The sequence below is a fragment of the Gopherus flavomarginatus genome, chromosome 10 (genome assembly GCF_025201925.1).
Source record: "Gopherus flavomarginatus isolate rGopFla2 chromosome 10, rGopFla2.mat.asm, whole genome shotgun sequence".
NCBI classification, from domain to species: Eukaryota; Metazoa; Chordata; order Testudines; family Testudinidae; genus Gopherus; species Gopherus flavomarginatus.
This window is the reverse complement of record NC_066626.1, coordinates 23,321,881-23,334,184: the sequence shown is the minus strand read 5'-3', so window position 1 is coordinate 23,334,184 and position 12,304 is coordinate 23,321,881. Positions and strand designations below refer to the sequence as shown.

The window sequence follows — 12,304 nt, the reverse complement described above, 5'->3', positions numbered from 1 at the left end:
AGCACCTCACCTGCTCCTGTTAGTGACTCAAGTTTACTCTCAGATTTGTGATTTAGAAGTTACAGAAAGTTTTCCTTGCTCTTGCACTGAGACAGGACAATAAAAAACCCTTTCTAGTAAAACTGGGTTTGTACTAAATAGACTTGCACCAGTTTTATTACTGTGTTCAAACTCAGTACTTTTAGATAAAGCATAGGCAGTCAACAACCACTTCTGCAAGCTTAAGTTTATTGAAATAAAGTGTTCAAATAAGAAACATGGTCATAATACAAAATGACATTTACAAAGCTAACTGTACAAAATAAATAAAGCTTGTTTTGATGACTGACACAGTCTATAATCTTCTCTGGAGAGCTATAGTACAAGTTTTACTTTTCCTGTTTTAAGGCAGAAAAGAAAGGATGGGTCAGAGCCTCCTGAAGAGTAATTCTTTTGGCTGGGTCATACTCTAACATTTTTTGAATGAGGTCAAACAGATTCTCATGGTCCAAATCTTGACAAAGCATGAACTCCTAAAAAAGGGGAGGAAAAGTCAGTTGAGAAACCTGACTTCTTTCCACAAAGAGAAAAATTAACTCTTAACCATCAACTCTTACCTTGAGTGGTTTACAGCGTCTTGAAACATATCTACCTGCAGAACTATGTTCATCCCAATCCAATTGGTTATGGTGGAAATACTTGCGCTTCCTGTAGATTAAGAATTGTTTGAGGCAATCACAAACCAACGTTCTGGAACAGTAATATTACCATAAACTCAGGCATCTATAAATTCAACTAATCCTTTTGTAAGGCTAGAAGTGTGTAAGTAATTACTAATCACAAACCACATGTAAGTTCCCATCCAATACTGTTAAGTCTTAGTGTAAGTACTTACTGTCTGAAATCTGCATTCTGAATGAACATTAAGATTTAAAGAGAATTTTATTATAGCAATGGAGGCACCAGGCCCCATCTAATCAATATCTCATCCTACCCCAACATATCAAAAGTCAGAGCACTCCAGAAAGATATGGACAAGTGAAGCCAGTATATTTAACAGGTTTGACTCAGCTCATCAAGATCAATTATCCTCTGCAATGCATAACTGACATTCTTTGACCTGTTTCAGTCTGAGGTGAGGCAAAACTGGACTATATAGTCCAGAAGAGGAAGTTTTTACTTTATAATTATGCAAACAATTTAATACTGTACTCAACTAAATCTGACTGGCCCTGTCAGTAAAGAAATAAAGGACCAGTACTTAGCTCAAGCACCCCCATACCCCTTCTTCATTAACTGACCATGTCAGGATGAAAAGACCTGCCCTTGGGTTCCATTCCTGTATTCCCTTAGTACAGAAAGAGTCAGTAATCATTTGCCAACTTTCACCCAGGCCCAGCTTCAACCATGCAGAAAGCTGTAGTGCAGCAGAAGCAACCTTTCTGCAGACCATCACTTCTGCACTCTGGAAGCAGAACTCAACACAGCCAGTGATAAGGTTTCTTTTTGGTTTGTGTGTGGTTTTTTTTTTTTTTTTTGGAGGGGGGAGGGTTAGCTCAAGTGAATATTACAGTGTCCTGAGGTATCTAAGCCCCTCAGACACTTGTATGCATTTTCCCCAATTCCAGTAAAGCTGAATATTTCTATTCTCTGCTTTACTAAGCAGTAACTCTGTGGATATCTAGATTAACCAATACAGGAACTGGAACTTCAAATGAAATTAAAAAAAAAATCTACTTAATTTTAAACCAAAGTCTGAAATGATTATAAAGCAAACACATTATAGAGAGAAGAAAGGTCTGAGTATAATTACCTGGTTTTCTCTATCATGTGAATTGGTAAAGGCCCCAGTATTCTCTCCATCATTGCCAAATGCTCTTTACTATCATGTGTCTAAAGAAAGAGTAAAAGTGTGTAGCTTATTACCATCCCATAATCTGTTTAAGTCTATTCACAAAGAGATGCTAGGGTTTTTTTCTATTAAGTTAACAGCAGAAAAACCTGGGTTTTCACTGATCAGAAGCTTTTTTGTATATGTCAACTTCCAAAAGTCATTTACAGCTAAATGTTATCACTAAACTAAGCAACACTTTCCTCACATTGGCAGATTAAGTTAAATACCAGTATCAGCGTTCAGTACAAGAATATGAAGTGGTGGTGGGCTGTTTTAATAGAGTTGGTCAAATAATGTTTAATGGCAGCTATATGTTTTCGTCTAGAAACTTACAAACATTCAGAGTCCTACCTACCTCTGATATTAACACTTTTTAAGCAAGGCTAAAGTATTAAAGCTTTTATTTTTAAAAGCTACCTTCTCTCCCGTAACAGCTTGTTCCCACTACAAGCAAATCCAGGAGACTGGCCTTTTTTGGGCCATGTATTTCTAAACGCATTTCATTTTAAAAAACTTCTGCATAGCCTGCTACAACATACAAGTTGTTAAAATAAAGCTTACAGTTGAAATAAATGCAGTACCTCAGTAAAGCTTTGTACCTGCTGAGACTTGGACATCTCCAAGCAGTGTACCTAAACTATTGCAAGGGAAAGAGAACCATAAACTCTGGGACTGGAAATTAAAACTGAAAATGAGTAATAAGAGTTAGTGGCCCCTTTAAAGCTACATATTTTAGTTACTGATTTAGGGTCTTGAATCTATTTGCTGAAGACAACTTTTCTGATCCATTAAGTGACTGAAAACAAGCTAGTTTTTGCAATTTTTTTTAAAGTAGCAAAAATATTTACTGCTCTGTATCATCAATAACTATGCTGGTGGTATTCTGTATGTGCCTACATAGGCAGGGAGAAGCTTCACAGGGGTCATTTCTGTGCAGCTGTACTTTCTCCTCATGTTCCCATTACAAAACAAAACAAAAAGGACAAATACTTTTCTATAGACATTCTGATGGTCAGGAAATCATTTCCCCCATTCTCTCCCCCTCACTCTCCATATAAAGAATTTTCATAGTTACCTACCGGAAATACTGTGAATCCAAGGTAATACTCTATGAGAATACAGCCTATGCTCCAAACATCACAAGGTTGTGACCATCCCAGGGCTGTCAAAAATAAAAAATGTGCAAGATTCATACATAGCCAAGAGCAATACTCATTTTAAGTGAATTAAACAAACAGTTAACCTACTCCCAAGTGATGTTGTAGACAGATTAATAAACTAAACAACTGATAATCCATCATATTATGATGGCAAAAGAAAGAGTTTTCTTTCCCGCAAGTAAATGGCCTGCGAAATAGAAATCCAGTACGAGTTTACAGGATGATAGTTAACATTTTGGAAACCACCACCAGCTTTAGAAAAAGCAAACTGACCTCAAAAAAATGCTGCATATCAATCACTACTTAGGGCAATAATGTGACAAAAGGGTGCTTCAGAATTAATCAGCACTGCAGATGAGTATAAATTTCTAAATAAGCTGGTTTGAAGTTAAAAGTGTTTTCTGACCTAAAATAACTTCTGGAGCTCTGTAATGTCTTGTAGACACCAGAGTACTGTGATGTTCGTCATCATATGTTGCACTTCCAAAGTCCACAATTTTGATGTCTGGATTTTTTAGCGTGCGTTCGTCACGTTTCTAAAATGAAATATACAGCATTAAATGTATGAACAGAATAAGCCGAAAAAATATGTTGTAGTGAAAACAATTTGAAACTATAGATTTACCAGTTTGGGGTTATACTCTTCTACATAGTCAGACTTCACAAATAAAATATTTTCAGGCTTCAGATCTGTATGAGTCAATTTGTTCAAGTGTAAAACTGCAAGAGAAAATGAAAGTTATCAAACTATTTAAAGAATAGTAATTTCAACTACTGAAAAATATTAAACATACTCACAGTTTACAGATTTGCAAATCTGATATGCCATCTTCCTAATGTGGTCAAGCCGAAAAGGCAAAAAACTGTTCTCTTTGATAAAGTCGTAGGTACTAAGTCCCAGTAGTTCAAAAACAATGCAAACATGACCATGATGTTCAAACCATTCCAACATCTGTACACAGCGACTGTAAACAAAAAACCAATCCAGTAACATGTACTGTAATAGACATACAGCAGATATGCAAGTGTTATGAATGCTGATACTGTGCTCATAAAATGGCTGTATTTGACCTGAACAGTGAGTATGCAGTTATAATCCCAGTATGTAGTAAGATTTGCCTGTATGAATGTATTGTTATAGCTTAACTAGGAGGTAGAACTGAAGGGAAGGCAACACAACAATTCCAGATAAGCAAACTCCCAGCTAACATCAGGGACAACCACATGTTTACACAAGCCTCCTCTTACAATGTATTACAAATTTTCTATGGCATGTTAGTTGCCCTTTGAACTCTCAGAATTACACTGCACAAACCACATTTTTCTCACATGTTTCAGCTATGTGCAATTGTTTTCGACTGCAGCATGTGTGTATGTGTAACACTTTGCAAATTCTGCCTTGCTGCGCCATTTCTGGATGCAGCAACCACTGCACGCTTCCAAGCTCCAGTTCAAAGTGACACAGCCCAGTGGTTCTCAACCAGTGGTCTGGGGCCTCCCGGGGGGCTGCAAATAAGTGAGAAAAGAACTGCAAGGTCTAAGCCAGGGCTGGGCAAACTTTGTGGCCCGAGAGCCACATCTGGAATAGAAATTGTATGGCAGGCCATGAATGGTCACAAAACTGGAGTTGGGGTGCAGGAGTGGGATCAGGGCTGGGGCAGAGGTTTGGGACATCGGGGGGGAGGCTCAAGGGTGTGGGCTCTGGGCAGTGCTTACCTCAAGTAGCTCCCAGAAGTAGCAACATGTCCGTTCTCTGTCTCCTACGTGGAGGCGTGGCCAGGTGACACTGGACATTGCCCCATCTGCAGGTGCCACCCCTGCAGCTCCAGGCCAATGGGAGCTGAGGCGGATAACACTTGGAGTGGGGGCAACATGCAGAGTGGACCCCCCTGGCTGCCCCTACATGTAGGAGTTGGAGGGGGCCATGCTGCTGCTTCCAGGAGCCACACAGAGCAGCCCCCAGCTGGATTAGGGAAAGCGCCAGCCTCCACTCCCCAGTAGGAATTAGAGGGCTGGATTAAAATGGCTGGCGGGCCGTAGTTTGCCCACCCCTGGTCTAAGCATAAAAATCAGACCTGCTGAGGTAATTGTGGTTAGTAACAGGGGACTGCTATAAAAGACCTGCTCTGAGTCTGTGATAATCATGTGATTCCACTCTGAGCAAGACAGTGCTTGCTACAGACCAGGGAGGGGGATCAGAAGGGGTGTCAGGTGCATTTCACCCAGCAATTGTAAACTAGTCAGTAGAGTTTACACAAATAGAAATAATTTTGTTGAAGGACCAGAAGTATACATAATTAAATAGCAAGTAAAAACACGGTCCCCTACACCAAAGGGTTTAAAATCTAGATTAATAATGAGATAGGACACGGGGGCAGATAAGCCTAGAAGACATAGGAAGCAATTATCAGAATAAGGTTATTGGATTATTTAGGTAGTACAGTGTCAATGTTAGTACATAATATTAGAATTACAATTATGGTTTAAAGAAAGTCACAGGAATTTTAGAAAGGAGTCAAAGGAATGATGAAATCTTAAAACCAAAATATCTTCCATTCTAATTCTATACTTACAATGTGCTCTTGGGATCTGATGCATTCAAATGCTCCAATACCTGTATTTCTGAACGAGCTGCTTCACAGTATCTATCAACATTTTTTACTATTTTCACTGCTACGTGTCTACCTTCCCTGTAAAATAAAGTTTTTGAATGGCTATAGACAACTGCAGAACTATAGCATAACCATAACACCCTCCCATAAGTTTCCTTTACAGCAGAATTCAACTGCAAAACTCCCAGTTAACTAGCAAATGATCACTACAAATATGAATTTAGTTTTAAGGATGAAAAGCACTATTTTTAAAAGAATGTTAAGTTTCATACAGACACAAAAAATTTATCTAATCAATTTTTCCCCACTGCTTATTTGCATTCTAATGTGTTAAATATGCCCAATCATAAATTATGTTCCATCTGTGTTACTATAAAAATAAAGTGGTAGGATAAAATCAAAGTCTTTGTTATGTACTAAAATAAGGTCATGTGGGTTCAACATGATAGCAAGTTACAGACTATATACATATGTCTCTCTGTCCCATGTTAGTGTTGGATGAAAGTTTGATATACTAAGATGTGGTGTCTGTCAGTCATCTTAAAACTTGGGATAGTCAGACACTGGATTTACAGTTCTCTTCAATGTCATTAAGTGAGTAAAAAATTACATTCTGGAGTGAGACATTTGCACATGAATTATGTAACCAATAAGACTGTAGACTGGATTCCACAAACAGGTACTACTGCCTGTCAATTATGCAGTCCATTACTTGGAGGCAAATGTATGTGTTCTTGATTTATCAAGTGCTTATTATATACAGGTAATCCAAATATTAAAATCGGACTGCACCTTCATAAACAGTAACCTTGCAAAACTCTGTGATAGAGTAAACTATTTAAATCATGCTATTTATTGTTCTGTAGATAGGAGAGATGCTCATGCGCATCTCTGAGTAACTCTCAATGACTCAAAATGGAAGTCACATACAGACAGCTGTAGCATAATTTGATACTCTAACTGGTGAAGGCTGAACTGTAGTTCCTCTGTATCAGTGCCATTATATATAAATAGAAAAGCAATGAGTATAAAGACAGTCAAGAAATAACTAACCTGAGAAAAACAAAATTTAAAGGGTCAAATAAAATTTGAATACATATTTACTAAAAACGTGAATCTATTTTGTAAACTAGGCCAGGCTGGCATTGACAAGAAAGTTACACTTTAAGAAAAAATGACTTACGCCTTGTGATCTATGCACTCCACAACTTTTCCAAAAGCACCTTCGCCCAGAGTAGCAATAATTTCATCTAAAAGAGAAAACAATCTCAATCAAAGAAGTAGTGATATTCTAATTAGTTATTCACAAAACTAAATTCTATCAATGCAGATTAATCTAGGCTGTGCCTCTATAAAAGTGTAACTAAACATCTCTAAGCTAGAATATTTATTTTATTGAACAACTCTTCAAAACAGTTATTGCTATGTCATTCCAAATTTCATTAACTTCATTTACTATTTTGGAAAATCAATATCAATGTTTAATTTCTAGAGAAAAAGAAAAACAATCCCCCCACAAAATCAAAATAAAAAATAAAATAAAAAAAAAAATCAAGAAAGAAAGAAAAGATTTCCAAAGCCCCTGAAATCTTATTCTAAAAGAAATTATTCTATCTGAAAAGTTAATAAATTTTGAAAAATATTCTATACATCTTGCACTTAGTACGTCTCCACTCTGACAGATCAGGTGACCCTCCTCATCATCCTCTACACTCCTGGATCTTTTCCTTCGGTGACTCTTCTGGAAACGGCATGTGGGCGGCACCAAGATCGTCCAGCCAATCAATATACCCGAGTGAATTCAGGGCAGAATACGAAATTCATTCAGCGGGGAGATATTCAGGCATTCAGATACGCGCCAGGCCACAAACGGTTGGCAGGAGCAATTTCAAATTCAGTCCCCAGAAATTCACAGGGCACATAGTTTATGTTACAGGAGAAAAACATGGCAAGGAACAGATTTTCAGATAAGATACTCAAAGTGGCAAGGCAACAAAAAATTACAACACAATTGTTTTTTCGTTTAAAAAAAAGTGGTTCACTTGAAGCACTGAAATTTATTTTAGGATTCCAGTGTCCTTGTTTGCAAGTCTAATGCTGTAAAACAGCAGGATTTAATATTTACTTGTCTATATAAAATAGCCTTGTGGCCAAATTAGAATACCCAAGTTAAACAAATCTCAGTTTAAAGTATTCATCTGAATTAAACATTCTTCTTGAGAAATATTTCAGAATAAAAAAAAGTCACAAAAAGATAAATCTACTCCAGGCTTCTTCAGTTAAAGAGTTATCATAAAAGTATAAACCATATTGTCTTCAACTGTTTGTCAATTAAAGCTATACACAACTACATTAAGAGATCAGACAGCATGCCCTGCCAGTGGATAGACAGCATGCATGTCAGATACTCAAAAACATACTGCACTTGTTTATCAGACATTGTGTTAATTAACAGTTGGGCGGGGGAAGGAGAACTGACTGCACATGTCTCTCCTTGTTATTTCAAAGACATTAAAGTTGTTAAGTTTAACAAAGGCAAATTTAAGTAATAGCTTGCATATTAATGCTTTGGATTTTGAGCAAGATGGAAATATGTACCTTACATGACGTATGAAGACTTACATTTTAAGATATATGAGGGGCAATACCGATGTTTTAGGTAATTATTAAATAAAGGTAATTGATCAGTGGTTATTACTCATTCATCAGTGGAATTCTATCTGATAAACAATTATACGCTCTAGGGTTTAGTGAGTATATCTGTGTGATATAGGAAACTTCTCATCCAAGGGAGAAAAAAAAATAATAATCTATTGTGAATACTGGCAATAAGACCGTCCCGAACTCGCACACTTGACTGCTACTGCTCAAGATGAGAAGTTATTTTCCTAAAATAAAACAATCAGAAGTTTAAAAATGACTCATACCATTTGTGAATGATGATGTGAGGCACTGTGATATGTCTTGTGTTTTCTTTTATAACTACTCCTCCCACTATGGCCTGAAGACTTGCTACTGTGGTTGTGATAACCATTTTCATGATCTCGATGATGGTGCCCATTTTCATACACTTGACTGTAATCACTTCTATATTCTTCAATGTAACGCCGGTCATGATGATCTCTTTCATTTACGGACCTGGCTTCCGAATGATGACTAAAAATTAAAAACAAATGAATTCAATTGACATCAATTTTTTTCAAGTGGAACCATCAAGACAATTCTAACTGGAAGGCTTCGCTCTTTAAATATCTGCAAAATACTGCATCAAGAAAATACTACAAAAAACAAGTTACAGATGATCTGCTTAAGCACTTACTGAAATTTAAACTTAACAGTTCTTAAAACAAATACTCAGCAGTTTACTACTATTAAAAATTCAAAACGTATTACCTATCAGAAACTTTGGAGTGATTATATTTGCAGCGCTTGTTCTCCCGTGCACTGCTGTGTGATCTCTTCTTTCTCTTATGGCTGCCGCTGCACTTTCTGGGATCCCAACTTTCCTTTTCATCCCAATCAGGATACTCGGTTCGTTTGGAATGCCGCATCTGTCAGAGACAAGCCAATTCCCCCTTTAAATTACATCCCAAATATAGTTACAATTTACCAATACGATGTAATATAAATAGCAGACTGATCTAAACTGCTAACAGAGATTAAAATAATTTAGTCTTCCTGGTGAACTTAATGGTTTTGTAGAATTCTTTTTGCTCCACCCCCTAAATGTGTTTTTGGTCTCAAAAAAAATCAAGACATCTATAGAGAGATGGGGACCAACAATCAACTCAAATATTCTTACTCTAGCAGGGACCACTCATTCTTCAAATTCCACCCTCCATTAAATCAATTTTTGAGCAAAAAGTGTTTACCTCAACATCCAGCCAACACACTTTTAAAAGCTAGCAATGTACTTCGTGTATTTTTTTAACAGATTTAAAAATTTTATTAAAGTTACTATTTAAAAAATGATATAATACACAGGTTAAGAAATGAGTGTTTGTCCATCTGGGTATAGTGCCTAGATGATCCGCAAATACAAAGTTTGTTTTAAAAGTCATAATACACATTAGTACGTAATTAGCAATAACCCAAATTTAGGTGAATAAATTTAACAATACAGTTAGTTTAGATTTCAGAATCCAAATACTCTGGTACATCACTCATGAAAAGTTATATAGAGAGCTAGTTGATTGTGGAAAGCAAATATAGCAATAAGCGATGATTGTCCCTCAGTAATTCAGAATTTAGGGTAGGTTGTACATTTAAAAAATACAATCCATGAGGAAAGTACCACAAACTTTCCTCCTATTACACCTACCAGTCAAGCCGCTACCAAGATACACTGTGAACTGCTTAAATATACTCAATCTGATTAATTTATTGCAAAAAGGGGAAGAGTAGGAAATGGAAAAATATACCCAAAGCTTCTCCCCTAGGCCACCCTTCAGCCATAAACCAATTCAAGTTCCTAACACACACACACCTGCCACACAAACAAAATATGAACCTGACATCTTGTATCCCATTAAGAGATTTCGCAGTGCCTGCAACCCTAGCAATCCTGCTGCCCTTGCACTTTCAGGCGCTCTCTAAAATGTACTAGTCTGATGAGTCAGGGGAAGGAAAACACCATTCCCGTTCACTCTAGACTGGGGAGCTTCAGCTAACCATTCCCATGGGCGCTCAGCATCGGCCCTTCTTACCGAGAGACCCCGTAGCTCTCCACGAACGAGGCAGGAGCAGGCCGCGCTGGCCACTGCGGTCACCTCTACACGCGTTAGGCCTCTTCCAGGTTTGCGGAGTCACTAATGTCTATCACCCCTGACCTGCAGCTCCTCCCCCCATCCCATACCAGGAGCAGCTGCCGCCTCCCCGAGCGCCCGCCACGTCCCTCCTTGGCTGAGGAGGCAGCACAAGCCCATCGTGGAGTACGAGGATGAGCTTAAGCCGGGTCTCTCACTCGCGATCCAAACCCCTTAGGGCGAGGCAGGCACATGCCCTGGCTCCGCGAGGCCGCGGCCGGCGCCTCTGCCCACGGGACCAGCCGCAGCCATTTTCTCGCCGTCCGGCGCTGACAGACACAACATGGCGGCGGGGGGGGGGGGGCGGCTCCTACCTGGATTAACGTATTTAACGGCCGCCACAACCCCAGCAGAGCCTTCACGGGGTAGGGCGGCTCCAGGCGGCGGAACCAGGGTCATACCCGCACCCCCCACAGGGAACAACAACCCCCCCCGCCGCCCCCTTCCCAGCCGTGCGGGGGCAGATGACGGCGACACTCCCACCTGCGCCGAGCCGGGGGCAATACCCTCGGCTTCAAGCAGGGCCAGGAGCGGCGATATCTGCCCGTCCCCCGCTAGACTGGGGCAGGAAACGACACCCCCACCACAGACACACGGGCGGGGTCCAGCGCCCGCCAACTCCCCTTTACCTCACCGCCAACCAGCGACTCACCGCTCCGGCTGGTGCCGCTGCTACCTCAGGGGTCTGCTGGTGCTGCTGAGCCGCCGAGTCCGCCCTACACACACAAAATGGTGCCGCCGACTGCTGGAACCTTCTGGAGCAGGGAATCGCGTCACACATGGGGTGCGCATGCGCGGGCCCTTTCGCCTGCTCTGCGGGGCGGGAGGGAGAGGGGCGCGCGCGCCCAGCCGCAAATCCTGGAGAAAAGCGCGTCCTCGTGACTGATTGTGCTTGCGTGGTGCGCTCAGTGACGTCAGGGTGTGTTGGTGGTGGAGGGAGATGGTCTCGGTTTCTATGGTTGCCGTGCCACATGGCCTATGTTTTTCTCTGCCAGTGCTTCCGAGGAACGCTGCCAGAGAGGGGGCAGGGGCTACCGGGCCGGCCGGGGTAATGGCGTTCAATCCCTCCTGAGCGCCCCTGCCGAGGAGTTAGCAGGGGATGAACGTCTTACCTGTGAAGTACTTACGGTAAACACTCTGTCCCACCTTGTAGTTAGTTGTCACCCTGGGCATGGCTACACAACTGGCTGGCCAGGTCAGCTGATTTTGGGTTGAGGGGCTATAAAATTGCAGTGTATCTGCTCAGGCTGGACTCCAGCTACTCTGGACTCCTCTGGAAGGGAATAATAGTGTCTCAGATCCTGGCAGCAGGCCAATCCTGAATACCTACACTGCTGTTTTTAGCCCAGTGGCCCAACCCCCGTAACCGCAAGTAACTAGGTGCTAGGGGCCTTTTACTGTGGTGTAGACATACTCTGAAAACCTTTCCCAGAAGAAGAGCTTTGTGTAGCTTGTCTCTCTCACCAAGAGAAGTTGGTCCAATAAAAGATATTATCTCACCCACCTTGTCTTTCTAATATCCTAGGACCAACGTGTCTACATCACCGTTGCAACAGTTTGAAAAGATACAGCAGCAATTCAGTGTTGTTGTACCAACACTGCAAACAATGTCCTTTTGAGGATAAATATGTGACTTATGTCTTGTTTTGAAATGATGCTTGTGATACTGGATTTGAACATTATATGTCTTTCGTTTTACTGTAGCTCTGGGTAGCCATGATGCATTGCACTACTCATGTTAATAGTGTCTGGCACCCTATGAAAATTTTCATCCTTCTGTCCTGCTGGCAGTGTGGCAGGCAAACATGCAATCAGTTGCTTTCATCTGCTTCTGCTGTTGCCATTGGTTACTAG

At 40.4% G+C, this 12,304-nt stretch overlaps 1 protein-coding gene across 3 annotated transcripts; it reads right to left on the bottom strand.

Moving 5' to 3' along the window:
• Window positions 1–211: 211 nt before the first annotated feature.
• Window positions 212–11,234, bottom strand: CLK1 (CDC like kinase 1). Of its 3 annotated transcripts, none has more exons than XM_050916609.1 (13): window positions 11,103–11,230; window positions 9,039–9,196; window positions 8,573–8,801; window positions 7,296–7,386; window positions 6,829–6,895; window positions 5,607–5,723; window positions 3,832–3,998; window positions 3,659–3,753; window positions 3,440–3,569; window positions 2,953–3,035; window positions 1,793–1,872; window positions 597–687; window positions 212–512 (listed from the first exon to the last, which is right to left on the bottom strand). In XM_050916609.1, the coding sequence occupies exons 2-13, from the start codon at window positions 9,194–9,196 to the stop codon at window positions 369–371; spliced, it is 1,452 nt and encodes a 483-aa protein (XP_050772566.1). In that variant the 5' UTR covers window positions 11,103–11,230; the 3' UTR covers window positions 212–368. The 3 variants fall into 3 exon arrangements, with proteins under 3 accessions (XP_050772566.1, XP_050772569.1, XP_050772568.1); XM_050916611.1 differs by lacking the exon at window positions 212–512 and adding an exon at window positions 2,455–2,510 and having other exon boundaries at window positions 11,103–11,234; XM_050916612.1 differs by lacking the exons at window positions 7,296–7,386; window positions 9,039–9,196; window positions 11,103–11,230 and having other exon boundaries at window positions 8,573–8,591.
• Between the last annotated feature and the right edge of the window lie 1,070 nt (window positions 11,235–12,304).